The following is a 27768-nucleotide window of genomic DNA, read 5'->3' as shown; positions in this document are numbered from 1 at the left end:
TAAAGTTGCTCTATCACTGCTTTAAGTTTTCCTACTCCAAGAAATCAAAGAGTTTAAGGGGGGAAAAAAAGACTAGTACAAAAACACATAAGAACATAGACAAAGAGTTCCCGTCGTGGCAGTGGAAACGAATCCAACTAGGAACCATGAGGTTGTGGGTTCAATCCCTGGCCTCGCTCAGTGGGTTATGGATCCAGCGTTGCCATGAGCTGTGGTGTAGGTCGCAGACGCAGATCGGATCTGGCATTGCTGTGGCTCTGGCGTAGGCCAGCAGCAACAGCTCCGATTAGACCCCTAGCCTGGGAACCTCCATATGCCACTGGTATGGCCCTAAAAAGGACAAAAGACAAAAAAGAAAGAACACAGACACTACCAAAACAGCACCTAGCCCAACTATTTCATAATAACTTTTTCATAGTAATTTTTTCACAAAAACCAAAAGAAGGATAGAATGGAATCTAAAAAAAAAAAACAAATGAATAGAACAAAACAAAACAAAAAAAAGGAGGTTGCAATGCTATTAAATATACTAAAGACACGGAATATAAAAAGATTCTAACTACGCTATACACTATCAAGGATTTTGAGGGACAGCAGGAAGCCACTATCTAGGAAGGCCTAAAAAACAGAGAGAAAAAGCAGTGATGTTACCAGAGCCCAAGTCCAAGTACACCTAGTGGAAAAGAGAGCCAAGGAGATGATCTGGCAGGAGCTGGCGCTATAAAGACACACAGGAAGGCAGAAAAACAGCCTCTCCTCTCCCCTCCTTCCTATTTCCCATACTTCTGACATTGCTTCTCCTTGGCCAAACCAGGCAGAAGCCAGTTGTTTTAGGACCTTAGAAATCACCCTCCCTTGAGATACAAAACAGAACAGAGAAAAGGTAAGGAATAATCGAGGCAACCAGGCAAAGCACCAGTACAAACAGTACGTACACATGCCTTTGTGGCCTCCACACTTATATGCCTGTCTTGATTTACCTCTTATTTATATCTCAACAGTCTTTATTATTTACATTCTTAAAGAAAGGAAGATACAAATAAAAATAACCACATGCACATAAAAAAGAAATACAATTGTAGTAAAACACAAACGACTAATAAAAAATAAAACACTTAAGTAATTAAAATATGTCAAAAACTTTTCCTCATTAATATTTTTCAAATTCAAATTATTTTTTAGTTCCGCACATTCAGTGTATGGAAATTCCCAGGCTAGGAGTGAAATCAGAGCATGTAGGTGCCAGCCTACACCACAGCCACAGCAACACCAGATCCTTAACCCACTGATCGAGGCCAGGGATCAAACCCGAATCCTCATGGATCCTAATCAGGTTTGTTACTGCTGAGCCACAAAAGGAACTCCAGGAGTTGCTTCTTATGGATGAGCAAAGTTAGTGGTTTCCTTGGAGTTCCTGCTGGAGCACAATGGGATCAGCAGCCTCTCAGGAGCACTGTGACATGGCACAGTAGATTAAAAGGAAAGGATCTGGTTTTGCCACAGCTGTGGCTTAGGTTGCAGCTGCGGCTTGGATCTGATCCCTGGCCTAGACTCCATTTTGCCTCAGGGCAACCAAAAAAAGGGAAAAAAAAAGTTAGTGGTTTCCTGATATGGAGTCTACTCCTGGTGAAGACACTGTGAAGACTGTTGAAACTACCAAAAAGGAATTTAGAATATGATATAAACAGTCGATGAAGCAGCAGCAGGGTTTGAGCATTTACTCCAATTTTTAAAGAAGTTCTACTGTGGGTAAAATGCTATCAGACAGCATTGCATCAATGCTAGAGAGAAGTTGTTCATGAGTCAACTGATTTGACAAACCTCATTGTTGTCTTAAGAAATCGCCACAGTCACCCCAACCTGATCAATCAGCAGCCATTAACATGAAGGCAAGACAAGCACCAGCAAAAAAAATTATGACTTACTTACTGAAGGCTCAAATGATGGTTAGCATTTTTTAATGATAAAGGTTTTTGTGGGGTTTTTTTGGTTTGTTTTTTTTCTGTCCAAACCCACAGTATATGGAAGTTCCCAGGCCAGGGAATGAATCCAAGCCCCAGCTGCAACCTACACCACATTTGCAGTAATGCCAAATCATTAACCCACCCCACTGGGCCAGGGATCAAACCCATGCCACCGCAGAGACAATGCCAGATCCATAACCCACTGTGCCACAGTGGGAACTCCAGCAACAAAGTTGTTTGTTTTTGCTTTACCTTTTTTTCTTTAGGGCCACACCCACAGCACAGGAAAGTTCCCAGGCTAAGGGTTGAATCGGAGCTGTAGCTGCCAGCCTGCACCACAGCCACAGCAATATGGGATCCAAGTCATGTCTGCGACCTACACCAAGCTCACAGCAATGCTAGATCCCCAACCCACTGAGTGAAGCCAGGGATCAAACCTGCACCCTCATGGATACTAGTCAGATTTGCTTCCACTGCGCCACAATGGGAAGCCCTGAAGTATTTTTAAATTAAGGTGTGTACATTTGTTTTTTAGATATAATGCTACTGCACACTTAACAGACTATAGTATAGGGAGTTCTGAGGCTCAGTGGGTTAAAGAACCACCATGGTCACTGTGAGATCCCTTGCCCCAGAACTTCTGCAGTTCCTGTCACAGCTCAGTGGTTAACGAACCCGGTTTGACCCCTGGTCCTGCTCAGTGGGTTGAGGATCTGGCATGAGCTGTGGTGTAGGCTGGCAGCTATAGCTCCAATTCAACCCCTAACCTGGGAACCTCCATATGCCACAGGTATAGCCCTAAAAAGACAAAAGACCACAAAAAAAATATATATATATATATAGTGGGAAACCAAAAAATTCACGTAACTTGCTTTATGGTGGTGGTCCAGAACCAAATGTCTCTGAGATGTGCCTGTAGAGGGCTATTCAAATTATCTATTCCATACTGTGTGTGTGATAGTTTGTGGTTTTCAAGGAACTGACCTATTTCATATGTTATCAACATTTATGTTGTAGAGCTGTTCACAGTAGTCCCTCATTACACTTCTGATGTCTGCAGTGATGTTTTTTTCATTCCTGATATTGGCAATTTGTATTTTTTTTGGTCAGTTTTGCTAAAAGTCAGTTTCTTCCCCTCCCTTTCAAAGGATGAGCTTTGTTTCATTGATTCTTCTCTATTGTTTTTCCTTGAATTTCATTGATTTCTGTTCCCATCTTGATCATTTCCTTCCTCTGGTCTGTTCTGGCTTTATTCTGCTTTTCTTTTTCTAGGTTCTTGAGGTAGAAGCATAGACTATGGATTTAAGACTTTTCCTCTTTTCTAATGTATGCACTTATTGCTCTAAACTTCCCTCTCAGCGTGCTTTACCTGTGTCCCACAATTGTTTTCTTTAGATTAATGCATTTTTTTAAATTTCCCTTGAGATTTCTTTAACCCACAGATTATTTAGAAGCATATTATCTAGTTTCCAATTACTTGGAGATTATGCTATTATCACTGTTATTAATTTCAGGTTTGAATTCATTGTAGCCACAGAAAACACTGATTTCATTTCCAACGTTCCTCCTATTTCTTGTCGAGAGAACTTCCTTTAGCCTTCTCTTAGGGTAGGCCTGCTGGTGACATTTTTTTCCGTCACCTATTTGTATATTATGGTTGATTTACAATGTTCTGTCAATTTATGCTATACAGCAAAGTGACCCAGTTATACAAATATATACATTCTTTTTCTCATATTATCCTCCATCATGTTCCATCTCAAGTGACTGGATATATTTCCCTGTGCTATAAGCAGAACCTCATTGCTTATCTACTCCAAATGCAATAGTTTGCCTCTACTACCCCCAAACTCCCAGTCCATCTCACTCCCTACCCCTCCCGCTTGGCAACCACAAGTCTGTTCTCCATGAGTTTGTTTCTGTTCTGTAGATAGGTTCGTTTGTGCCATATTTTAGATTCCAGACGTAAGTAACATCATATGCCTTTCTCTTTCTGACTTACTTCACTTAGTATGCGAATCTTCAGTTCCATGAATGTTGCTGCAAATGGCACTGTTTTTCTCTTTTTATGGCTGAATACTATTCCACTGGGTATATGTACCACATCTTCTTAATCCATTCATCTGTCAATGGACATCAAGGTTGTTTCCATGTCTTGGCTATAGTGAATAGTGCTGCAATAAATACAGGGGTGCATGTATCTTTTTGAATGAAAGTTTTGTCTGGATACATGCCCAGGAGTGGGATTACTGGATCACATGGTAGCTCTATATTTAGTTTTCTTGGGTACCTCCATACTGCTTTCCATACGGTTGTACCAATTTACATTCCCATCAACAGTGTAAGAGTGTTCCCTTTTCTCCACATCCTCTCTAGTATTTATTATTCATACTTATTAATGATAGCCATTCTGACTGGTGTGAGGTGGTACCTCATCACAGCTGATTTGCATTTCCCTAGTAATTAGTAATGTTGAGCATATTTTCAAACTCCTGGTGGCCATCCCTATGTCTTCTTTGGAGAAATGTCTATTTAGGTATTCTGCCCATTTTTCAATTGGACTGGTTTTTTTTTTTTTTTTTTTTTTTTGCTGTTGAGCTGTAGAGTTGTTTGTATATTTTGGAGATTGAGCCTCTGTCAGTTGCATCATTTGCAACTATTTTCTCCCATTCCATACGTTGTCTTTACATTTTTTTAATCTAAGAATTCCCTTAATACCTGAAGGATATTTTCACTGGGTATAAAATTTTGGATTGATAGTTCTTTGTCGTTGGGGTTTTTTTTTGGGGGGGGGGGGAGGTTGGCCACACCTGTGGCACACGAATGTTCCAGAGCAACAGATCAAGCCCAAGCAACAGCAGTGGTGCCAGACCCTTAACTCACTAGGCTACTAGGGGATCCTAGATTGACAGCTCATGTCTTCCAGCACTTCAGACAAAACTTGCCACTTCTTTCTAGCCTTGATGGTTTCTGATGAGAAACCCAAGGTCATTTGAATTGTTTTCTGTGTCATTTTTCTCTATTTTAAGATTTTTTTTTCCTAGTTTCTCTTTAAGTTTTCAGAAATTTATGATATATCTTGGCATGGGCGTTTTTAGAATTATCCTACTCAGGGTTCACTCAGCTTCTGGAACATGAGGTCTATGTCTCTGGCCAAATTTGGGATGTTTATGACCTTTTTTTTGAGTATTTTTCCAGCTCTACCCTCATTCTCCTCTCCTTCCAAGACTACAATGACAAAAAGGTTATACCTTTTGCTATAACTCAAAAGGTCCCTAAATCATTGAGTTTTTTTTTTTTTTTTCTTGTCTTCTTAGGGCCACAACCGAAGCATATGGAAATTCCTAGACTAGGGGTTGAATCAGAGCTGTAGCTATTAGCCTAAGCCACAGCAATGCTGGATCTGAGCCAAGTCTCCAACCTCCACCATAGTTCATGGCAATGCCAGATCCTTAACCCACTGAGCGAGGCCAGGGATTGAACTCGAGTCTTCATGGATACTGGTCAGGTTCATCACTGCTGAGCCACGATGGGAATTCTGGGATTTTTTTTTTTTCCTCTTATTGCTATTTCTTGGGCTGCTCCCGCAGCATATGGAGATTTCCCAGGCTAGGGGTCTAATCGGAGCCGTAGCCACCAGCCTACGCCAGAGCCACAGCAACGCGGGATCCGAGCCGCATCTGCAACCTACACCACAGCTCACGGCAACGCCGGATCATTAACCCACTGAGCAACGGCAGGGACCGAACCCACAACCTCATGGTTCCTAGTCGGATTCGTTAACCAATGCGCCACGATGGGAACTCCAGATTTTTTTAAATCTATTTTCTCTCTGTTGTTCAGATTGGGTAGTTACATTGTTCTATATTTCAGTTCACCTATTATTTCCTCTATCCTCTCCTTTCTGCTTTTGGGTCAATATGCTAATTCATACTTTTTATTTCAATCATTGTACTTTTCCATTCAATAATTGCCATTTGATTTTTCTTTATATGTTCTACTTCTCTGCTGAGACTTACTAATGCTGTTTTCATTAATTCCTCAATGAATCTTTTTTTTTTTGTCTTTTTGCTATTTCTTTGGGCCGCTCCCACGGCATATGGAGGTTCCCAGGCTAGGGGTCCATTCGGAGCTGTAGCCATTGGCCTACGCCAGAGCCACAGCAACGTGGGATCCGAGCCGCATCTGTGACCTACACCACAGCTCACGGCAACGCTGGATCGTTAACCCACTGAGCAAGGACAGGGACCGAACCCGCAACCTCATGGTTCCTAGTCGGATTCGTTAACCACTGCGCCACGACGGGAACTCCCAATGAATCATTTTTAATCCTCCTTTAAAATCTTTTTTCAGTAATTCTAACATCTGTAATTGGTTGTCTTTTTTCATTCAAGATTTTCCTGGTTCTTGGTATGATGTGATTTCTATTTGAAAACTGGACATTTACACATTCACTATGAAAGTCTGGATCTTATTTAAAACTTCGATTTTAGATGGTTTTCTCTAATAACCACTGTGAAAGAGCAGAGTGGTCCCACCTTGTGACTGCCAGGTGGAGACAAAAGTTTAGGTTCCACATGTAGCCTCCATTATTACCTAAGGGTTGGTGAGCTCCTCATCACTACCAGATGGAAGTTGGGAATTCCAGGTTCCCACATACTCTTCATTAACACTGTGATGGCGACTGCTCCTTACCACTGGGTGAAAGTCCTGACTCTCCACTAGCATTCCTTTGACATCACCCCAGAGGGAAGGAGATGGGCACCTCATAACTGCCATGTGGGGGTATAAATCCTGGCTCCCCATGTGGTCACCACTAATACCACAGGGTGTGAGGGCAGTTTGGATGCCTCATTATAGCCTCAAAAGGGTTGAAGCCTATGACCCACGTTTGGCCTCTGATCATCTGAGTGATGGTGCAGGCACAATTTTTTTCTGTGGTGTCTGGCTGGAAAAGAATGATTTACTGCCTGAAATTTTATTGTCTTGCTAGGCTGTCCCTTCTTTGGCTACAGAAAACAGGCCTCCATTGGGTTTTTGTTTTGTTTTGTTTTTTTCTATGCCTGGTGGCATTTCTAGGTTGCCGTCTTATTCAGCTTCAAGTATGGAACATATGAGGTAAAAAGAAAACTCAGAGAATGTAACACTGAGTCGATCCTTGAGTCCTGGGGTCCCTAGCCAGTCTGAAATTTTCTCTTCCATATTCTTGTGTTTGTTATGTATAAAATGTCCAGGGTTTTCAGCTGTATGTAGACAACAAGAACAGGTAAAGACTGATAGCTTAAAAACAAAGAAGAGATAGATCTAGGAGTTCCCATCATGCCACAGCAGAAACGAATCCAAATAGGAACCATGAGGTTGCAGATTCAGTCCCTGGCCTCGCTCAATGGGTTAAGGATCTGGCATTGCCATGAACTGTGGTGTAGGTTGCAAATGCAGCTCGGATCTGACGTTGCTGCGGCTGTGGCGTAGGCCGGCAGCTATAGCTCCGATTAGACCCCTAGCCTGGGAACCTCCATGTGCCATGGATGCAGCCCTCAAAAGACCAAAAAAAAAATCTCCATTTTTTTCCAGGTCCTTGTTTTCAAAAAAAAAAATTTGGGGGGGGGGGGGGCTGCACCCACAGCATATGAAAGCTCTGGGGTCAGGGACTGAACCTGTACCACAAGCAGCAACCCTAGCCACTGCACTGACACCACCAGATCCTTAAGCCATTGTGCCACAAGCGAACTCCAAAAAATGTTTTAAAACTGGCTTTCTGCAACTACAGAAGATATTCTCTAGCTTGTTTTCTGAAAATGTTTACAACATTTTTCATCCATTCATTACATAATAGCTTATATATTGAAAAGCTGATTAAAGTGAGAATTTTTTTTTTTTTTTTTTTTTATGGCTGCAGCCAGGGTATATGGAAGTTCCTGGGCCAGGGAATATTTAGGCCAGGGATCGAACCTATGCCCTCATGAATGCTAGTCAGATCCATTTCCACTGAGCCACGACAAGAACTCCAAAGCTAAACTCTTAAAACAAGAAATCGCACTTCGGCTCAGATCTGATCCCTGGCCCAGGAACTCCATATGCATGGGGCAGCCAAAAATGGAAAAAAAAAAAAATTACAGACAGTAATCTTTAAAGTTGAACTGATCTATCATGGGCTTTGCAATAGCAGTAATTTAATGTAAAGGAGCATTAACATTAGCAATGAGATCCTGCTGTGTAGCGCTGAGAACTATGTCTAGTCACTTATGATGGAGCATGATAATGTGAGAAAAAAAATATGTACATATAAGTGTAACTGGGTCACCACCCTGTACAGTAGGAAAAAAAAAAAAAAACTATATTGGGGAAATAACAATTTAAAAAATAATAATGTAAAGCAGCATTAAAAATACATATTAGCTCATGCTTATTTTGCCAACTGGGAATTAAAGGTTAAAGAGCTCAAAGGTAAAATTTTTGGGGGGGGGATTTTTCTAGGGCTGCACCCTCGGCATATGGAGGTTTCCAGGCTAGGGGTCTAATAAGATCTGTAGCCTCTGGCCTACACCAGAGCCACAGCAACACTGAATCTGAGCCACATCTGTGACCTACACCACAGCTCACAGCAACGCAAGATCCTTAACCCTCTGAGCGAGGCCAGGGATTGAACCTGAAACCTCATGGTTACTAGTCGGATTCATTAACCACTGAGCTATGACAGGAACTCCAAAGGTAGATATTTTTTACTGACTAGCTTTTCTGTATTGCAATGAGAGGCTAAATGTTTCCTATAAACAGCTGAAAGTTCAAGGTCTCCAGAACTTATGAAATTCTCATTTTACTGTAATTTACACTGCCATTTCAAATTAATGGAGCCAAAGGTAGATTTCCAATAATGATACTGAAATAACTAGCTACTGTGTTTGAAAAAATAATCTGCATCTCTTACTGCTTGCACCAGAAATCTCAACTACGATACAGACATAAATGTAAAAAACAAAACTGTAATATATTAGACTGTAATTTTTAGAGAAAACTTTTTTTGAATTGTTTTTGTTCTTTTCTTTTTGGCTACACCCGAAGCATACAGAAGTTCCAGAGCCAGGGATCAAACTCGCACCACAGCTGCAACAATGCCAGATCCTTAACCTGCTAGTCACAAAAGAACTTTGAGAATACATTTTAAGCATATAACTAAACAAACCATAAAAAACAATGGACACATTTTACCACATAAATTTTTCTAAATATACCAAGTTATTAGACAACTGAAAAATCAGAAGAAAACCATGTTACATATAATGAGAGCATGATGTCTTTTCACAAATAGCCAACAAGAAAATCTTTCAACCTCCCCTATAAACAAAGAAATGCAAACGCAAACAATAAGATGCCATTTAAAAATGAAATACAATTGGCATATACAGAGTGGAGAAACTGGCACTTTCACTCTGGTTCAGAATGGTAGCAGGAAATCAACATTAGTAGAGCCATCCTAAAGGGCAATCTGGTAAGTGCCTATTAAACTTAACACACATACCCTTGGCCAAAAAATTCTACTTCCAGGAAATCTATCCTTCCAAAACATTCACACAAACATAAAATATCCACACATATATTACACATATTTCATATACATACACACACATATATCTCAGTACTAAATCAAACACACGAGATTAGCAACAAATTATCCATCACTCCAGAATAAGCAGAAAAAGGAGTATTTATAAAATGAAACAATATTAATTGATTAAAAAGGATGAGACAGACCCATCCGTAATAACATGGAAAAATATAATAATTAAGTGAAAAGAAGTTAAGTTGCAACGAGTATCCATATAGTACAATACCATTTTTGTTCAAAATAAAACAATGTACTAGACCACATGTCTGCAAACTACAGCTGATTGTCTGCCTGTTTTTATAAAAGTTTTACTGGAATATAGCCATGCTCATTTACTGAAAAAGAGATTATATGACCCACAAAGCAGAAAATATTTACTATTTAGCCCTATAAGAAAAAAGTATGCTAGCACTGATATATGCCAAATTAACTGACATTCTTTCTATTCTACTTTTACTTATCTGTTGTCTACTTCTGTAATAAATGAGTGCTTATAGTAACTTCTTAGTAATTAGAAAAAAGTAAAAAAAAATTTCAGAAAATTAGTTAAATACCATATGGCCACTAAACAATGGAGGCATACATTCATTCACTGACATAAAAATACCTCCACCATGTATTAATTTTTTTTTTATGGATGCACCTGTGGCATACGGAAATTCCCAGGCCAGGGATTGAATTCAAGCCACAGCTGCAACCTATGCTGCAGCTGCAGCAACACCAGATCCTTTAACCCAGTACACTGGGCAGGGGATCGAACCTGTGCCTCAGCATCAGCCCAAGCTGCTGCAGTTAGATTCTTAACCCACAATGCCACAGCGGGAACTCCTGTATTAAACTTTAAAAGAGTTTATAGGGAGTTCCCGCTGCGAAACAGCAGGATCAACAGTGTCTTGGGAGTACTGGGATGTAGGTTTGATCCCTGGCCCCAGCACAGTGGGTTAAAGATCTGGTGTTGCCACAGTTGCAGCTTAGGTTGCAACTGCCCTCAGATCTAATCCCTGGCCCGGAAACTCCATATGTCATGAGGCAGCCAAAAAAGGAAAAAAAAAATACAGTTTATAGGAAGATCCCCTGTGGCACAGCAAGTTAAGAATCCAGCATTGCTGCAGTTGTGGGACAGGCTGAAACTGCAGCACAGGTTCTATCCTTGTCCCAGGAACTTCCACATGCCAAAGATGTGGTCAATTAATTTAACACAGTTTATAAAATAGGTCTTTTTTATTTCAAAATTGAGCTGCTAAAAATAGCTGCCTGACTACGCCACAGCCACAGCAACACAAGATCCAAGCCAGATACTCGACCCACGGGCAATGAGTATGCAAGTTAAGGTATGCAAGGGAACACTGCAGCCTTAATCCACTGAGCGAGGCCAGGGATTGAACCTGCATCCTCATGGATACTGGTCAGGTTCTTAACCCACTGTGCCACAGTAGGAACTCCAGACAGCTACCTTTTAAAATATTACAGTTATTTTTCTCAAACAGGAGTTTTTTCCTAAGTATTTTTCTTATTCCAAAAGAACTTCTTCTTTGTTTCTATCAGTGTCCTTGGACTAAGCAGAATGCAAAACAATAAAACTGCTGCATCTGTATCTGTCACAAGTACCTCCATCTCGCTTTATATCTCCTTCATATCTAGTCATCTACATTTGATCCTCAAAAGCCAATGCGGAGTAACCCTCATCACTTAAAAAAACCATCAGGGAGTTCCCATCTTGGCGCAGCAGAAATGAATCTGACTAGGAACCATGAAGTTGCAGGTCTGATCCCTGGCCTTGCTCAGTGGATTAAGGATCCGGCATTGCCATGAGCTCTGGTGTAGGTTGCAGATGCTGTGGCTCTGGCATAGGCTGGCAGCTGTAGCTCTGATTAGACCCCTAGGCTGGAAACCTCCATATGCCATGGGTGTAGCCTTAAAACGACAAAAAAATAAATAAATAAACCATCATAAGGGGGAGAAGAAAAAACAGAAAGTGTATAGGCATTCCCAGATAAAAATGGTAAACTAAACAAAGGTTTAACTTCTGCTGACTCTGGATACATTACTAAAATAGCAAAGGTGTTTTTTTTTCTCTTTCTCTTTTTTCTTTTTTTTGGGAGGGGTTGTTTTTTTTCTTCTTTTTTTTTTTTTTTTTTTTAAACACCCTGTATCCTATGGAGTTCCTGGCCAGTGGTCAAATGTGAGCCGCAGCTATGCCAGGCCAGGGTTCAAACCTGCATCCCAGCACTCCAGAGATGCCACCAATCCCACTGTACCACAGCAGGAACGCCTCTTTTTCTTTTTTTTTTAAAGCATAAATCCACGAAGCTAAAAACAAGAGGGGAGACAATAGCCACAAAACTCCAAAAGCTGGAAAGCAGATGGATGAGTGTGTACTGACTTACCAGACCTGAAAAAGTTGGACCTTAAAAGAGAACCCAAAAGTAGTTTAAAAATTAAGAAAAATCAGAGAGCAATTCATTTTCCTTCACAGAAACCTACCCCTAAAACTGATGCACCAGGTACCAATGAAAATAGGGATAAAAGGGGGATCAAAAAAAACAGAAGGATTGGGTAAAAATTCATCTATAAGCAATGTGATTCCTAAATTCTCTTTACCACTCCAAAATCAGGCAAGCCCCCCTAGCACTGCAGAAATTCTGAGATGTGTTTTTGGAAGCCAGTAAAATAGTGCAGGGGCCTGAGTACAAAACTGAAGTGGGTGTGTGGTGGGAGAGAATAAGTCAAAGTCCCATAGTGAGTGCTAAAGCTACTACTCCTCCTCCCCTCCCCTTTTCCTCTCATTCAGACCCAAAACACTTGGAGGCCTACACATCCAGCAAGAGAATGGAAGTCCTTCTCTATAGAATTTGACTAGTTTAACAGAAAAGACCTAATTATACTGACTTTGGGGACATACAAAAGAAAGAGACAATGATATTATGGAATAAAGAACTTGGCTGGCCTTTGTACCAGGTTCTTGGCAGGTAGTCTCTAAAAACCTAAAATTTACTGATTGTCTTTGTTATTCAAGGTGGGCCCCTGAGGCAACACCTAATAGTTTATATTAAAATGGGACTTGGGGAGTTCCTGCTTTGGCTAAACAGATTAAGAACCCGACTAGTGGAGTTCCGTCGTGGCTCAGTGGTTAACGAATATTAGGAACCACGATGTTGCGGGTTAGAACCCTGGCCTTGATCAGTGGGTTAAGGATTCGGCGTTGCTGTGAGCTATGGTGTAGGTTGCAGACGCGGCTCAGATCCCACGTTGCTGTGGCTCTGGCGGAGGCCGGAGGCTACAGCTCCGATTAGACCCCTAGCCTGGGAACCTCCATATGCCGCAGGAGCAGCCCGAGAAATGGCAAAAAGACAATTTTAAAAAAAAAAAAAAACTGACTAGTATCCATAAAGATGTAGGTTGGATCCCTGGCCTCGCTCAGTGGGTTAAAGGATCCAGTGTTGCCAGGAGATGCAGCAAAGGTGTCGGATGCAGCTCAGATCCAGCATTGCTGTGGTTGTACGCCAGCAGCTACAGCTCCACTTCGACCCCTAGCCTGGGAACCTCCAGATGCCACAGGTGCACCCCTAAAAAGACAAAAAATAAAACGGGACTTGAGGGATTTCCCACAGTGGTGCAAGGGGATCAGCGGTGTTTCTGGAGCACTGGAATGCAGTTCAATCACTGGCCTGGCACAGTGAGCTAAGGATCTGGTGTTGCCGCAGCTGTGGCATACGTCGGAACTGTAGCTCAGATCTGATCCCTGGCCTGGGAACTCCATATGCCAATAGGCGGCCAAAAAAAAGAAAAAAAAATTTAATGAATAAATAACGTGGGATTTAGGAGCTTGGGTCCCTGCTACAGTGCAGTTTTAATCCCTGGCCTTGGAAACTTCCACATGGTGTGGGAGGGGTCAAAAATAATAAAATAAAATAGGACTCAGAGTCAGCCCTTTGATAATTTATGCTGGGATGACTCAGAATGGGGGCTAGCCATGTCAGAAAGACCAGCCCTGTGATTAGAGCATTATTTTTGGAGTGGGGGGGGGGTGCTGGGGGGTGAAGGGAAAGACTTGGAAATTGAGTTCAAATATACAGCTAATGATTCAATCATACCTACAGAATGCAACATCAATAAAAGCTCTACCCACTAAAGTTTGGATGGGCTCCCTTAGCTGGCAAATACTCAATACTGTCACACACTGATGTGCCAAGAGGGCAATATGTCCTGATTCCATGGGAAGAAAACAAAGGAAACTTTACAGGTGGAACTCTCAGACCCTGCTTTGTGAGTCTCTCCCTTTAGCTGGTTCTGCTTTTCATTTTCCTGTAATAAAACTATAATAGTAAGTATAGTGCTTTCAGTGAGTTTCATGAGCACATGTCATGAAGTATAAACCTGTGGGAGTAGTTTATAGCCCACTCTTCAAAAGTGGGGGTGGCCTGTGGACACCCAAACTTACAGCTGGTGTCTGAAATGAGGACAGTATTGTGGAGGATTATGCCCTTAACTTGTGAAATCTGACCTAACTCTAAGTAGTTAGTATCAGAAGTCATTGAAAATACTAAGGATACTCCCAAGGAAATGTTCCAGCCAGATCAAGTGTGAATACCACCCAACAGCTTAGCACTTCCTACCAAGCTTATTAGTGTCTCATTCCGGAAGGAGGGCAGGCAGTCAGGCAGACAGGCCTCAAAGGTTAAGGATCACCAGACATAGGTGGAAGAAACAAAACAACACTTTAGAAAAGCTATCATTGGTGACCTTAGAGAAATAACAAGAAACAGCTCTTAGAAATTACAAATATGAGCAAAAAGGAGTTCCTGCTGTGGTGTAGCAGAATCAAATCTGACTAGTAACCATGAGGATTCCGGGTTCCATCCCTGGCCTTGCTCAGTGGGTTAAGGATCCAGTGTTGCTGTGAGCTGTGGTATAGACTGAAGATGTGGCTCAGATCCTGCATTGCTGTGGCTGTGTTGTAGGCCAGCAGCTATAGTTCCAATTTGACCTTAGCCTGGGAACTTCCACATGCCGAGGGAGCAAAAGAGAAAAAAGAAAAAAAAAGAGAGCAACAAAATGAAAAATTCCACATAGAAGTAAAAATAGGGATTTTCCCAAAGTGGTACATCAGAAACAAATACGACTAGGAACCATGAGGTTGCACGTTCGATCCCTGGCCTTGCTCAGTGGGTTAAGGATCTGGCTTTGCCCTGGGTTGTGGTGTAGGTGGCAGACACAGCCCAGATCCTGCAGTTGTGTGTCTATGGCGTAGGCCAGGAGTTGTAGCTCCAATTCAACCCCTAGCCTGGGAACCTCCATATGCCGCAGGTGCAGCCCAAAAGGCAAAAAATAAATAAATTAAATTAAATTAATAAATAAATAAAAATAAAGCTAAGGAAATACTTCAAAAAATAAAGCAAAAAGACAAAGAGATGCAAACTAGGAGAGCAAATAAAGGGAAATTAGAGGACCAGCTCAGATGGCCCAAATATTGAATAAGAGAATTCTAGCAAGAAAAAAATGAAAACAATGGGAAGGAAGAAATAAATAAATAATTTTGGAAAAAATATCTCAGAATCGAAGAACCTAAGTTTCAGGATTTAAAGTGCCCACTGAGGTCCATGCACATGTATTTTAAAAAAAAAAGAGGGAGTTCCCGTCGTGGCGCAGTGGTTAATGAATCCGACTAGGAACCATGAGGTTGCGGGTTCGGTCCCTGCCCTTGCTCAGTGGGTTAACGATCCGGCATTGCCGTGAGCTGTGGTGTAGGTCGCAGACTCGGCTCGGATCCCGCGTTGCTGTGGCTCTGGCGTGGGCCAGTGGCTACAGCTCCGATTCGACCCCTAGCCTGGGAACCTCCATATGCCATGGGAACGGCCCAAAGAAATAGCAAAAAGACCAAAAAAAAAAAAAAAAGACAAAAAAAAAGAAAATCCCTGGGCGTTCCCTTCGTGGCACAGAGGAAACAAATCCAACTGGAATCCATGAAGATGCGGATTTGATCCCTGGCCTCACTCAGCAGGTCGGGGATACAGCACTGTCATGAGCTGTGGTATACATCACAGATCAGGCTTGGACCCCACTGTTGCTGTGGCTGTGGCATAGGCCAATAGCTGTAACTCCAATTTGACCTCTAGCCTGCTAACTTTCGTATGCTGTGGGTGCAGCCCTAAAAAGCAAAAAGCAAAAAACAAAACAAAACAAAAAAAACCTTATGCCATCAAGGCACGTCATCAAGAAATTTCCAAACAGTGTGGGACAAAAATCTTACAAGCTTCCAAAAAATAAATCATATAGAATGGAGAATCAGAACATTAGATTCCCAAAGGACAGTAGAAGCTAAGGAGGAAAAAAAAGAACAAAGCATTTTTTTTAATTTTTTAATTTTTTTTTTAAATCAGAGCCGCGTTTGCAACCTACACCACAGCTAAAGGCAATGCAGCATTCCTTAACCCACTGAACGAGGCCAAGGATCCAATCCGCATCCTCATGGATACTAGTCGGATTCATTTTCACCGCGCCACATCAGGAACTTCTGAACGAAGTATTTAACATCCAAGGGAAACCTATTCCCAAACTATGATTGTATACTCAAAGTTTCAGTTAAGCATGAAGGTAGAGGGGTAGTTTAAAGAACCAAAAAAAAAAAAAAAATTTTCAAATATGCAAAGACTCAAAACTATGACCTCCTTTCTACCTTTCTGAGGAAACAGGATCTGTTCCAACAAAATGAGGGCTTAACCAACAAAGAGAAAGCCACAAGATTCTGGGAAATAGGAGGTCCAAAAAGACAGAGGTAAAGGATGATGGCAGAGTGAGATCCTAGAACAATTCACCACTACAAGCCTAAAGAGGTAACAGTCCAGACCAGAGCAGATCCAAAGGCTCTGGAACAGATTTCTTGAAGATAAAAAGTGATGAAATAACTAATGTATCTGAAAATACTGAAAGAAGATCTAAACAACTGTGGGGAAGCCAGGGTTGAAAACTAGACAAAGAAACAAAAATTGAGACATATTAATTCTAGAGGAGAAAACAAAGTTGTATAGAAAAACGAAAATAAACATAATGTACTACAGGAACAGTAATAAATACCATCAACACAGTCATAATAATGCAAACACTGAACACTTCCAACCAAAATTATTATAGACCAAGAAACACCTATGTGTGAAAGGAGCCTGGGGTGGGCATAATGCAGTTTTGGGTAAAAAAAGAAAGCTGAACCTTCACCCTGTTTAGTGGGACATTAACAGATAATTCCCATAACTGGAAAATCAAGAAGTAGCTCATAGAGTAGTTATTTGGAAGTATAGAAGTAATCACCAAATAAATCACAGTAAATCATTTTAAATGGCTGGCTCTAAGAAATGGGAAATGTGAGGCCTGTTGGGAGTGGGAAGAACTTCCCTTTTTCATTACAAGAATCAAAATACATTTTGATTCGTTAAATACATACACATGTAACCTTAATTTTAAGAAAATACTGAAATAGGAGTTCCCACCATGGCTCAGCAGTTAACGAACCCGACTAGCATCCATGAGGTGAGGGTTCAATCCCTGGCCTCATTCAGTAGGTTGAGGATCTGGCACTGCCATGAGCTGTGGTATGGGTCACAGACGCAGCTCGGATCCGCGTTGCTGTGGCTCTGACGTAGGCGAGCGGCTAAAGCTCCAATTCGATCCCTAGCCTGAGAACCTCCATATGCCTCAGGTGCTGCCCTTAAAAAAAAAAAAAAAAGAAGAAAGGAAATACTGAAATAGAGAAAATGTCCACACACTCATATACACACAGGGTTCTAGCTCTTCTTGCTCTTTAAGTCTTAAAAGCAAGAGAGAATACAGCATCATAAGGAACAGAAAACATAGCAGGAACTGGGATGTGAAAGGGAGAAGGCCAACAAACAACACTGGAGATAAAGGCACAGCTAACTTACGAATTCACAGATGTTATGCAATTGATGATTATACTGGAACAATTGGGGAAGTGTAAATATAAAAATTAGGGATGACAACAGTATTATAATTATGTAGAAGAAGGTCAATATTTTAGAGACACATACGGAAATGCTTACCAGCAAAATGTCACTATTTCTATAATTTAAATCTTCTCCAAAAATTAGACAAAACAAATACCGCAAGATGATAAAACTGTTAAAGTCTACGTGATGGATATAAGGGTATTTATCATATTTCTATCTTTCAGTATTTGAAATTTTTCATAATATAAAGTTAAGACAAAATTACTTTGTGAAGACCTACAGGTGAAGGAGTGAGTCAGATTTCCATAACTATCTTTAAATAGAGAGAAGATAAAGAGGAGAAAACCAGAAATATTCTAAGGTTATCTTACCATATCCTGCCATAGAAGCGCCATTCTCGACATCCACTGTGTTCTTATTTTCCTCTGCTAGAGCTTTAACATATCTTTTGCTTAAATCTAGTATTTGTTCACGTAACTTGACACTGCTTTGATGTCTTGGTTGTTGAAATGTATAATGCAGTAACATCAATCCCCAAATGAGTCCAAATATAAGCAACAGTAAACTCAATTTCTGGGACATATTTTTTCTTGAGATTGTAAAAATCATTTCTGATGAAGCAAGGAAATTCAACTGAAAAAAATGGTAACTAGAGGCAAGCCACCAAACAAATGAGACTTTTCAAAGGAAAAAGAAAAAAATCTCTTCTAATATTGCATAGTCTTCATCTTCAGCAAGTTTGCCTCCAACTCTCAATTAACTCTGTAAAATTGGAGAAGAAAAAAGGGAATTAGTCTTAATCTATATAAGTAACAGAATAGACAATGACAGATTTATGAAGAGATTATATAAAATATAGTTTGATGTGGAACTGTAGTATCTTCTTTAATAACCATGATTAAATATGCTTCCAGTAAAGTATATATACTTCAATTTTTTTTTTTTTTTTTTTTTTGCTTTTTAGGGCTGCACCCTTGGCAGCATATGGAGATTCCAAGGCTAGGGATCGAATTGGAGCTACAGCTGCCAACCTACACCACAGCCACAGCAATTCGGGATCCGAGCCATATCAGCTCATGGCAACGCAAGATCCTTAACCCACTGAGCAAGGCCAGGAATCTAACCCGTACCCTCATGGATATTAGTCAGAATTGTTTCCACTGTACAACAACGGGAACTCCAATACTTCAATTTTTTAAAAAGAGAAAAGCGGTGACAAACATGGAATCTCAAAACACCTGGAGAATAATAATGTGCATGAATTACCAAAACTGTCCAGTGAAGAAAACTCTTCAATTACATCTAATGTAGTAAAATTCTTTAAGTAAAAATAAACCTGAAGTCAAAAAAGTTTTATAGCTTAATGAAAACAATCCTTAAGAATTTTTTAACTTCCTGTACTTAGTAGTATGGGCAAATAAAACATATTAATTTTAAACCACTTCATAGGGTATAATCATATAACTAAACTAATAAAATCTAGTTTGAGCCTGAGCAGCTGCAGTGACACCACCAGATCCTTAACCCACTGTGCACAATGGAACTCCTCAACAAATATTTACTGAACCAGCACATATGCTAGGCAGTAGGGAAACTACAATTCTGCTCAAAAAATTTGCTTTCTAGCATAGATGCTTTCAAACCTTTTTTAAAATAAAGTATTTAATAATCTTATGCAAAATATCAAAATACAAAACATACATAATCAAAGCTCCTCTAGTAGATGTGCACAAGTTGAGCTAAGTGGGGAATCTTTGCTCTGCCAATTCCTATTCAGAAAATCCCCACTCTTCCTTTCCCTCACCCCTGCTACCCAGTCCCTGATACACATCCAATAAATCCAGGAGCGCCAAAGTTTGAAGAATACCCATCTACTCTTGCTAAAGTGTAACTGATCCTGCCAAATCTTACTACAAGCATGACTACCTAACTGGGTATGATAATTACTACGGTAAAATAATAACTGCATTAAAATTGGAGAATTAACTCATTTTCTAATTTTCTTCTATTTCTGCTTTTTTCTTTAGTTACCATGCACAGAATAAATCCCTTCAGATCTTATTAAAATGATAAATTAGTATCTTTTTTAAATTTTTTTTCTTCTTCAGGCCAAACCTGAGGCATATGGAAGTTCCTGGGCTAGGGGCTGAATCAGAGCTGCAGCTGCCGGCTATGCCACAGTCACAGCCCACACCAGCTCCAAGCCACATGTGCAACCTACACCACAGCCTGTGGCAATGCCAGACTGCTGAACCACTAAGCAAGGCCAGGGATCGAACCTGCATCCTCACGGACACTATGTTGGGTTCTTAACTCACCAAGCCACAACAGGAACTCCAATACCATTAATATCAATACTGGATTACTAAACTTTGCTTCACCAAGTCAATGTTACCTAATGTTTTTTTCTACAAAGATTTTTACATTTGAGCTCAGAAAGTGGAAATTATGGATTACCAAGCAAAATTTGAAAACATTCTTTTACATATATATGTTAAATGTATTCTTCCTTTATAAATCTTTACAGGCTCCTATGTCTTTTCAAGTTTTGACCTGAGTGCTAAATTATCTGACTTAGCACCCAGTGGAAATATTAACTGGGAAGCAGTGACAGTAGGGTTCTAAAGCTAGTATGACAACAAAGCCAGAAAAGTTACATCACCAGAGAAGTGAGAATACACACTTGTAGGTATTTTAGCAAATGAAGGTTAAAATGAAAACCTAGGAGTTTCCATCGTGGCGCAATGGTTAACGAATCCGACTAGGAACCATGAGGTTGCGGGTTCGGTCCCTGCCCTTGCTCAGTGGGTTAACAATCCGGCGTTGCCGTGAGCTGTGGTGTAGGTTGCAGACACGGCTCAGATCCCGAGTTGCTGTGGTTCTGGCGTAGGCCAGTGGCTACAGCTCCAATTCGACCCCTAGCCTGGGAACCTCCATATGCCGTGGGAGTGGCCCAAAGAAATAGCAAAAAGACAAAAAAAAAAAAAAAAAAAGACAACCTAGAGAGTTCTAGGTTACTATACTTATTCTAGGCCAAAAAGGAAGAGACTCAAAACCAGAGGTAAAGAGGGTACTTCAGTTAAATAGCAGCAATAACCATCATACACTTACTTAGTACCAGATTCTGCTCTAAGCTGCTTACATGAATTAACTTATTAATCTTCACAACATTTCATACTAATAATACTCTCAAACAGGTTAAAAAAAAATTGAGATCAAGAGACATTAAATAACTTGCCCAAAGTCATTCAACTGAATAGCGGTAGAAGGAGGATTCAAAGCTTCGACTCTTAACCACTGCTCCTCTTTCACATCAATGGCAGTAAAACAGCAGTAGCAGAAACTGTAGCAGTGAACAAGTGCTGAGTTCTTATGTGCCTAACTCTTTTTTTTTTTTTTGGTCGTTTTGCTTTTTCTAGGGCCACTCCCTCGGCATGTGGAGGTTCCCAGGCTAGGGGTCTAATCGGAGCTGTAGCTGCCGGCGTACGCCAGGGCCAGAGCAACTCAGGATCACAGCCTAGTCTGCGACCTACACCACAGCTCACAGCAACGCCAGATCCTTAACCCACTGAGCAAACCCAGGGATGGAACCTGCAACCTCATGGTTCCTAATCAGATTCATTAACCACTGAGCCACCACAGGAACTCCAAATGTGCCTAACTCTTAAATAAACATTTCACAAGGGTTACTTCATTTAGTATTTGTATAACCTCAAAAGAAAAATGTTGTTCTCACTTTAAAGATAATCAGGAGTTCCTGTTGTGGCTCAGTGTTAACAAACTCGATAGCATCTAGGAGGATTTGGGTAGGAACCCTGGCCTTGCTCAGTGGGTTAAGGATCCAGCATTGCCATGAGCTTGGTGTAAATCACAGATGCGGCTTGGATCCTGTGTTGCTGTGGCTGTGATGTAGGCCCAGCAGCTGCAACTCTGATTCAACTACTAGCCTGGGAACTTCCAGATGCCATGGTGCAGACCTAAAAAGAAAAAAAAAAAATGTTATTTTAAAAAAAGACAATCAAATTAAGGCTTTGAGAGGTTAACCTGCTAAAATTTTTACCCAGGCCCACTGACTTCACTTGCCTGAAATTTGGCAAGGGCTGCAAGTCCACAAATTCAGAATCTCTATCTCCATTCAGAGTCTCTCTTTTCCTTTAAAAGAGTTCTTATAGGGAGTTCCTATTGTGGCACAGCAGAAACAAATCCAACTAGTAACCATGAGGACATGGGTTTGATCCCTGGCCTTGCTCAGTGGGTTGGGGATCTGGCGTTGCCATCAGCTGTGGTGTAGGTCGAAGACACAGCTCAGATTCCAAGTTGCTGTGGTGTGGGCCAGCAGTTCGACCCCTAGTCTGGGAACTTCCATAAGAAGTTCTTAGAGAACTCTTCTATAAGAGTTCTTACAAAGCTCATCAATGAATTTGGTAAAGTGGCTGGATACAAAATTAATACACAGAAATTGACTGCATTTCTGTACACTAACAATGAAATATCAGAAAAAGAAATTATGGAAAAAATCCCATTTAACATGGCAACAAAAAGAGAAAAAATACCTAGAGATAAATCTACCTAAGGAGGCAAAAAACCTGTACTCCAAAAACTATAAGACACTAATGAAAGAAATTGAAGATAACACAAACAGATGAAAAGATACACCATGTTCATGGACTGGAATAATCAATATTAACCATAAAATGACCATACTACCCAAGGTAATCTATAGACTCAGTGCAATCCATATCAAATTACCAATGACATTTTTCAATGAACTAGAACAAAAAAATTTTAATTTGTATGGAAACACAAAAGACCCCAAACAGCTAAAGTAATGCTGAGAAAGAAAAACAGTGTTGGAGGAATCAGGCTCCCTGACTTCAGACTATACTAAAAAGCTATAGTCTTCAAAACATTATGATAATGGCACAAAAACAGAAATACTGATCAATGGAACAGGATAAAGCCCAGAAATAAACCAATACCATTATGGTCAATTAATCTATGGCAAAGGAGGCAAGAATATACAATGGAGAAAAGACAGTCTCTTCAATAAGTGGTGCTAGGAAAATTGGAGAGCAACACGTAAAAGAATGAAATTAGAACATTCTCTAACACCATAAACAAAAATAAACTCAAGATGGATGAAAGAACCAAAAAAGACCAGATACTATACAACTCTTAAGAGTAAACATAGACTACTTTGTGACATAAATCGCAGCAATATTTTTTTATCTGTCTCCTAGAGTAATGCAAATACAAATAAAGAAATGAGACCTAATTAAACTTAAAAGCTTTTTCACAACAAAGGAAACCCTAGACAAACAAAAAGGCAATCTATACTACTGGGAGAAAATATCTGCAGTTGATGCTACCTACCAACAAGAGACTAATTCACAAAATAAACAAACAGTTCATACAGCTTAATATCAAAAACAAAAAAGCAAAAAACCCAACCAAACAATGGGTGGAAGACCTAAAGAGTTACTGCTCCAAAGAAGATATACAGATGGCCAGTAGGCACATGAAAAAATGTTCAACACTGCTAATTATTAGAAAAATGCAAATCAAAACTACAATGAGATATTGCCTCACACCAGTCAAAATAGCCCATCATTAAAAAGTCTACAAATAATACATTTTGGAGACAATGTAGAGAAAAAGGAACCCTCCTACACTGTTGGGGGCAATCTAAATTGGTGCAGTCACTATTGAGAAAAGCAATCCCACATCTGGGTATACATTTGGACAAAACTGTAATTCTAAGACACATGCACCCCAGTGTTCATAACAGCACTATTTACAAAACCAAGACATGGAAGCAACCTAAATGTCTATCAACAGAGGAATGGATAAAGAAACTATGATATATAACTATAATGGAATAGTACTCAGCCATAAAAAAGAATGAAATCCTGCCATTTGCAGCAACATGGATGAACCTAGAGATTATCATACTAAGTGAAGTAAGTCAGACAGTGAAAGACAAACATATGGTAACACACGTGGAATCTAAAAATCTGATACAAATAAACTCATTTACAAAACAGATTCACAGACACAGAAAACAAATTTATGGTTATGGAAGGGTATAGTGGTAGGCGGGGAGGAGAATTAAGAAAAAGAGTTTGAGGAGTTCCCGTCGTGGTGCAGCAGAAACAAATCCAACTAGGAACCATGAGGTTGCACGTTCGATCCCTGGCCTCGCTCAGTGGGTTAAGGATCTGGCGTTGCCATGAGCTGTGGTGTAGGTCCCAGACACAGCTTGCATCCCGAATTGCTGTGGCTGTGGTGTAGGGCGGCAGCTGTAGCTCTGATTAGACCCCTAGCCTGGGAACCTCCATATGCCGCAGATGAGGCCCTAAAAAAGACAAAAAAAAAAGAGTTTGAGATTGACATATACAAATAAAATAGGCAAACAACAAGGGGCTATAGCACAGGAAACTATACTCAATATCTTGTAATAACCTATAGTGGAAAAGAATCTGAAAAAGAGAATCTGTGTGTGAATCACTTGAAACTAACACTACATTGCAAATTAACTGTACTTCATTTTTTTCTTTTTTCGGCTGCCCTACGGCATATGGAGTCCCAGGGCCAGGGATAAGATCAGAACCACAGTTCTGCAGTGACCTACGCTGCAGCTATGGCAACATCAGATCCTTTAATCCACTGTGCAGGCTGGGGATCAACCGGCATCCTGGTGCTGCAGAGACACCGCCAATCCTGCTGCACCAGAGCAGGAACTGATCTATTTCAGTTTAAAAAAAATAAAAATAAAAGGGTCTTTGATGAGTTCCTTTGGGGCTCAGAACGTTAAGAACCCAATACAGTCTTCATGAGGATGTGGGTTCAATCCCTAGCCTCGCTCAGTAGCTTAAACATCCAGGGTTGCTGCGACTGTGGCATAGGCCTCAAGTATAGCTCTGATTTGACCCCATAAAAAGACAAAAAAAAGAAGGGGTGTCCTTGAAACTAGCCCTATTAAAAGGCCTAGGTTTCACAAAACTCTACAAAAGTGACAAATCCCCAACAATGTAAATGGCATTAGGCAGAGAATAGGAAATTAGGAAGCAGGGGTGGCTAGAGGAAAACAATCCAAAATAGAGAGCCAATCCCTAAGAGGTAAATTCTTCCCAAGTAGGTACAAGCTTAAGAATGATGGGCTGCTCACCATCACAAACACAAACTTTAAAGAGTGAACGGCAGCACCAACACCAGACACAGAGATCAAAAACTGGTAGGGGATAAGGCAGAAGCATAGCTGAGGAGGATATGCCCCCAAAGTAATAAATCCCAGGGAACAAGGAAACCCAATTTATACCTACTGTTTTTCAGTGTGAGGGACCCAAAGATCTAAGCTGCAAATATTAAATACAGAACGCTTATTGTTCTATATTGCACCATTAGTTTCAGAAAAGAGCGTTTCATGAAAGGTTTTCATAGCTTTGACTCCATATGTAATGAGTCTGTTCACCACTGCCCTCAGCAAAATTAAAGCAAGCTATCTCGGAGGGAAGTTGGAACCTTTTTTTTTTTTTTTGGCCGAGCCTATGACATGTGGACGTTCCAGGGCCAAGGATCAAACCCGCCACACAGCAACAACCGGGGCTGCTGCAGTGACAACATCAAATCCCCAATCCTTAACCCACTGTACCACAAGGGAACTCTGGGAAGTCAGGAACTTTTATAGGGACTGTACAGTAAGAAATGTATATGCTTTGTAACTTGCTTGTGTTTCTTAACATGTTTTTCTGTAGCGATAAACATAAAACAATTACTACGAAAAGGGTTTGTCTTGGAGTTCCCGCTGTGGCAGGAAGGATTTCATGTCTCTGCAGCAGACTGAGTCGCTGCTGAAGCACAGTTTCAATTCCTGGCCCGGTAAAGTAGGTTAAGGATCTGGCATTGTTGCAGCAGCTGCAGCTTGGATTCAATCCCTGGCCAGGAATTTCCATACGCCTCAGGTGTGGCCAAAAAAAGTCTGTCTCTGGGAGCAGTAAAGAGGTGAGAAGTTGGGAATAGTTAATGTCATGCTACATAGGGAATTACAAAAGGACCCGAGGAATAAAGTGAATGTGGGAGCTATCAGAAAAAAAGGACACCGTGGAAACTCCTCTAGGTTAAAAAGATGACCCAGAGCCAGCTTATGCCTGACAAAGAGCTGAACAGTTCAAGGGCCCGTGAGGACTAGCCACAGCAACCCAAGAAAGCCCTGAAAACTGTTCTGAGGGTTCATTTCCACAAGCAATTCCAACCAAGCCCAGCAGAGGTGACTAAGATTCCAAACAGCATATAATTCTGCCTTTGGCATCTTCTCAGACAATGCTCACATTAAAATCACCTGGAGAGTTTTTTTTTTCTAAATCCCAATGTAGGTCATGCCCCATATCAATTGGATTAGTATGTCTAGAGGTGGGAGCCAGGCATCGAACGGTATTTTTTGAAGGGCCCAAGTTTACTTCAATGTGCAGCAAAGTTTGGGAACCACTGTCCAAGCTTCAAATTTCTTCATGAAACATCAATGACAGCTACAGACAGGGCCACTAAATTCAAGGTTACAAGTCAGTTCATTAGGTATGACATAGGATTCCTAGTGTCCCTATCTATAATGACCTTGAAGGGGAAGGAGTTAGAGAGAGACAAAGAGGTGACCTTTACTAGAATCCAAGTCATTCCTACCACAGCAGGCCCTGCATTTACTAGCCAGGGGTAGAAGTAAAGAGAAGAGAAAGCAATTTCCACTGGTACCACTTCAGTCTGCAGGATCAATATGAACACACTGTTCTAGTTTCTTGTATTTCTAAGGTTTCACACAGACAAAAAAAATTGAAGGACTACATCATTGGAGTTCCTGTCGTGGCGCAGCATAAACGAATCCAACTAGGAACCATGCAGTTGCCGGTTCGATCCCCGGCCTCGCTCAGTGGGTTAAGGATCTGGCATTGTCGTGAGCTGTGGTGTAGGTCACAGATGCAGCTCGGATTCCAAGTTGCTGTGGCTGTGCTGTAGGCCAGCAGCTGTAGCTCCAATTAGACCCCTAGCCTGGGAACCTCCATACGCCACAAGTGCGGCCCTAAAAAGCAAAAAAAAAAAAAAAAGAGGTAAAAAGACAAGAAGTTTCTGAATTCTTTTTTTTTTGGCTTCTTGCTTTTTCCAGGGCAGCTCCCACGGCACATAGAGGTTTCCAGGCTAGGTAGGGGTCTAACCCTAGCTGTAGCCACCAGCCTACACCAGAGCCACAGAAACACGGGATCCTAGCCACGTCTGCAACTTACACCACAGCTCATGGCAACGCCAGATCCTCAACCCACTGAGCAAGGCCAGGGACCGAACCAGCAACCTCATGGTTCCTAGGCGGATTCATTAACTACTTCGCCACGACGGGAACTCCAAGAAGTTTTTGAATTCTTAACAACTAAAGTACTTTAGCACCTTTTTTTTTTTTTTTTTTTTGCCATGCCCAAGGCATGCAGAAATTGCCGGACCAGGGACTGAACCTGAGCCACAGCAGTGACAACACCAGGTCCTTAACCTGCTGAACCACTAGGGAACTCCCACTTTAGTGCTTTCAAAGAGAAATCAATCTTAGACTCAATGTTTAGGAAGGAAAAAGAAAAAGGAGAGTTTACCATCTCTTCTTTCCGTGCAATGTTCAAAGTTGCAAATGACAAGGAATGTGCACTTTGAACTGAAATCAAACAGGACCCTGTGGGGACCTCCTGGGCACAAGAACCTTTCTGTGTCCTCCCTCTGTTCCCCATCTTTATTTATAGGAAATAGGTTTCACCCAGCCTCTCTGACCTTCCCTGTGTTCCAAAGGGCAGGTTCAAACAGGTGATAATCGGAGAACAGAGGGGACAAAGAAACAAGGGAGGAGCAGTCAAGAAACAATAATGCAGCTTTGGGGTTCCTCCTCAAGTAAAACATGTAACAATAATTTTGAGTTCTTTTGAAGAAACTAAAGCCCCTATCCAGGTGGAGGATGACAGCTTCAGGCTGAGCACAAGATTCCTAGAGCACCATCCTGTTACCTCACCACCAGTCAATCAAAAGAAAGTCACACACCCTGCACCACTCACCCCAAATTTTGCCTATAAAAACTTCTTCCCCAAAACCATCAGGGAGTTCGAGGTTTTTGAACACAAACCACCCTTTCTGCCTGCTTGGCCCTGCAATAAACTTTTCTCTGCTCCAAACTCTAATGTTTGAGTTTAGCCTCACTGTCCCTCAAGCACACAAA

The 27768-nt window shown here is 41.0% G+C and overlaps 1 protein-coding gene across 2 annotated transcripts in view; it reads right to left on the bottom strand.

The window, feature by feature from the left end:
* The window catches only part of CCDC126 (coiled-coil domain containing 126), a 45685-nt gene that overhangs the window by 3395 nt on the left and 14522 nt on the right, over positions 1 to 27768 (bottom strand). For both annotated transcript variants that reach the window (XM_047753606.1, XM_047753605.1), the window contains one exon: positions 17903 to 18293. In XM_047753606.1, the coding sequence (XP_047609562.1) occupies positions 17903 to 18140 (238 nt within the window). In that variant the 5' untranslated portion in view covers positions 18141 to 18293. The remainder of the gene's footprint in view (positions 1 to 17902; positions 18294 to 27768) is intronic.

Source organism: Phacochoerus africanus, chromosome 11 (genome assembly GCF_016906955.1).
Source record: "Phacochoerus africanus isolate WHEZ1 chromosome 11, ROS_Pafr_v1, whole genome shotgun sequence".
NCBI lineage: Eukaryota > Metazoa > Chordata > Mammalia > Artiodactyla > Suidae > Phacochoerus > Phacochoerus africanus.
This window is presented reverse-complemented; position numbering and strand designations above follow the sequence as displayed.